General features: G+C 59.1%; 1 protein-coding gene across 1 annotated transcript in view; it reads right to left on the reverse strand.

The window, feature by feature from the left end:
* Window positions 1-548: 548 nt before the first annotated feature.
* Window positions 549-3,271, reverse strand: part of IRX6 (iroquois homeobox 6) — a 6,267-nt gene continuing 3,544 nt past the window's right edge. The window contains exons 5-6 of the mRNA XM_081807886.1: window positions 1,938-2,546; window positions 549-1,021 (exon numbers count right to left, since the gene is read on the reverse strand). Coding sequence (XP_081664012.1) covers window positions 1,014-1,021; window positions 1,938-2,546 — 617 coding nt within the window. The 3' untranslated portion in view covers window positions 549-1,013. The remainder of the gene's footprint in view (window positions 1,022-1,937; window positions 2,547-3,271) is intronic.

The following is a 3,271-nucleotide window of genomic DNA, read 5'->3' on the forward strand; positions in this document are numbered from 1 at the left end:
CCCTTCCCAGCCCGTCAGCTCCCATTGGTGGGCCTGTACCGGAAGTGATTGCTGACACTTGATTAAATGGAAAGAATGCTCCCTCTTGTCTCCCAGGGACCCAGCAAGCTGTCACCCTTTGCCATTTGGTCCGACGGGAGGAGCGCGGGGATCCCAGCTGGGTGCCAAGGGTCGGCCAGGATTAGCCCCATCGCCCCTCCTCCCAGTAAACTAAACCCAAGTAGGAGCCCGGAAACATACAGTTTCCAAATATCCCTACTGCTCCCCCACCTCCGACCTCCCAGTTTGTGCCCCCCTCCTCCAACGCCCACGAATCCGCCAGACGTCTCCCGGCTGGGCGAGTTAGGTACAAGGCAGCTTCAGAGGGGCTGCGCGCTAGGCGCCGCGGCCTTGACCGTAACCTTGCCAGTTCCTCTCCCTGCCCTGGAAGGGACTGAGGTTTTGAGGCTCACGCAGCCCCGTCCCCGGAATCCCTGGCCGCATTCCATCCTCCCCTCCACCTTGGCCTCTCCCAGCGCCCCTGGCACAGACACGTCACACAGGTGGGGTTTGGTTTGATTATTTTTGAGGACACAAGGAATGGGGAGGAGGAGAAGACCCAGGTGGTCCTTAGGGGCCAGGTTAGCGTTGAAATTACACAGTGAAAGGGGGCGGGGTGGGGGTGAGCAGGAGAAGGAGTTGCTTCAGACCCTGTATCAAGAGGAGGGAGGGAGACTTGGTGTACCGAGTGGGTGCACAGGGCAGACTCGCCCAGCCTTCCCACTTGGCCTTCCCCAAGGTGCCCTGGCGCCACCGCCTCCCAGCGGGTCTGACGCGTTGCACGTCCGCCTGCCACTCCCAGCTCTGAGTGCAAGAAGAGCCGGTAGAAGGGTTTCTGTGTGTTTTGTCTGTCTCTTAGGTGAAGTGAGAGCCCTCCCAAGCCCCTGGCCAGGTCTCCCAGCTTCTGACCATGGAAGTGAGTTCGAAAAGTAGGGCTTCTTTCCAAGATCCTTCCGCAAATCGCAGCCATTGCGCTAACCTGCTGAGAGAGGAAAGGTTGATTAAAACCCGAAGGGCCGCTTGGTGGCGATTTCCAGGAAATTGGAGGTCGCTGGTGTCTCATCCGAAGGGAATTCAAGGTCTAGAAGCAATTTGCTTGCCAGAAGGAACTTTCGGACCCCGTTATGTGTAAATTCAAATAACAGCGTCACCCAGTTTTCTCAGCCAGTAGCTAATCCTGAGAGAAATTACTACAAAGAGCAGAATCTGACAGTAATTGCTGGAGGCTGCTTGATGCTTGGGGGAATGTCCCTTTGTGGGGTACAATTCCCTTCCACCAGGCACAGCCAGGGCCGGAGACACTGATTGGCAGTCACCCCCTGCAGGCGGTGAGCTCTGGGGGGTGAGTGCTCTCCAGGGACAGCACCAAGCCTGGGCTACACTCCCCAGGGGGTTTAGGGGGCCTCGGGCAGGGCTGCCCGCTGGACTTCAGCATCGGCCTTAAACCAATTTCATGTCTCTGGCCCGTCCCCCCAGACTTCCTAGAAAGCCCTGGTTCCTGCCCAGCCCTAGCAAAACTCTTGGTAGAAGAAGGGCAGGGGCCAGCTGGCCTCCTCCAAAGGACAGGCAGGGGACAAGGGTGTCTGAGCCAGAAGGTCATGATGGTGCCCATCTGGCCCATTCCGCAGAACGAGGGACACCAGGGCAGAGAGCTAGGTTGCCCATCTTCTCCATGACTTTCTAAGTGATCCTAGGTAAGTTACCGTCTCACCCTGAGCTTCTTACTATTATTTGGTTTTAAAAGGAGGGGGGCCCAGTACTTTTAGTTCTAAGCTGCTGTTTCAAGGAGAGCTGTGGGACAATCGCGCTCCGGGTCTGAACACCAGCATGCGGGAGAGGCAGAGAGGCGGTGCGCTGGCTGGGACTGACACACCCCAGCGCCGTTGGGGACCCACTACCTTCTGCTCCAGACGGGTACTGGTAGGGCACTGCGGGCTCCCTCCGCCGCGGGCACGGCGCACAGTCCATCGGCAGCCCCTGCGGGGCAAAGAGGCGGTTTCCAAAGGCTTTGGCTCCTCGGGAAGACTCTGCGTACGCGGAGTCTCTGGGGACGGCGGGCCGGTCGCCCGCGCCTGCAGGCTGTCCCGGAATCAGACGGCACTCGGGACTTCGCGGCCTGGGAGGGGTCGGAGCTGCACCTTCGACCGCGCCGGCGGCGGCCGCAGTGTGCGCCAGAGACCAGATGCGCGGTTTCTCGCTGCAGGGGAAGTGCATGGTCAACGTGGGGCCCCCGGGCTCGGCCCGCAGGAAGTCAGCTTCTCCCGACCCCAGGGGCTCCGGGAACGAGAAGGGGCGCGCCGCCAGGCCGCACTCCCGGGGCTGCAGCCGGGCCTCCCGAGCGGCGGCGCAGTACGCGGGCAGCGACTGCGAGTCTTTATGGAACTCAGCCAGCCTGTCCGCAGCTGTGGCCACTGCCTCCTGTTCTTCGGCCTCCTCCTCCTCCTCTTCCTCCAGGTCTTCCAGGTCACTCAGCCGGAGCCCTCGAGCCTCCTGGCTGGCAGTTCCATCTGCAGGAGGTCAGGAGTGAGTGAGAAAAGCCCCAGGCCCCAAGGGAAATCCGCGGGAGTGCCCATCCCCGAGAAGCTTTTAGCAAGATGGCTCTGCACTTAGGGCATTCTTGGCGTTATGCACCAGGCTGACCCAACCCTCTCTTACAGTTGCCCCAGGGCTCCGGCTTGCCCCTGGGAAAGAATTGAGGCCCTAGCTCTGTCCCCACTCCTTGGAAGACTCCTCCTTTCCGGTGGAAGGAAACCACCACTTTTCACTGCCTAGGACCTGGATCTCAGTTTCTCCACCATAAATCAGACAGACACCCAAGGGGACTTCCCCACCCCCCACCCAATTTCAACACCCACAGGTAGGTGGTGTGTATTATTTAATTCAGCAAATATTTACTGAGTGCCATCAATGTGCCAGACATCGTTAGGCATTTAGGTCTTAGGAATTTAGGGAATACAGCAGTAAGACACTTTTTAGTGGAGCTGCTGTTCTCCAAAGGGGCAGACAGGCCTCAAGTACCTTCCCATAGTGGTAAGTATGGCAAACGAAATACAATAGGCCGATGTCATAGGGAGTAACTGGGGAGCTAAGTTAGCCTGGGTGGCCAGGAGAGGCTTTTTCCAGCTCACACTTCAGAAGTCAGAAGAAGCCAGTTAGGTAGAGAATTCCAGGCAGAGGGAACTGCCCAGGCAAAGGCCCGGAAGTCTGGGGTGGGGGTGGGGGGCGGGTACAA

Source organism: Leptonychotes weddellii, chromosome 16 (assembly GCF_054177405.1).
Source record: "Leptonychotes weddellii isolate Sample4059 chromosome 16, ASM5417740v2, whole genome shotgun sequence".
Lineage (NCBI taxonomy): Eukaryota > Metazoa > Chordata > Mammalia > Carnivora > Phocidae > Leptonychotes > Leptonychotes weddellii.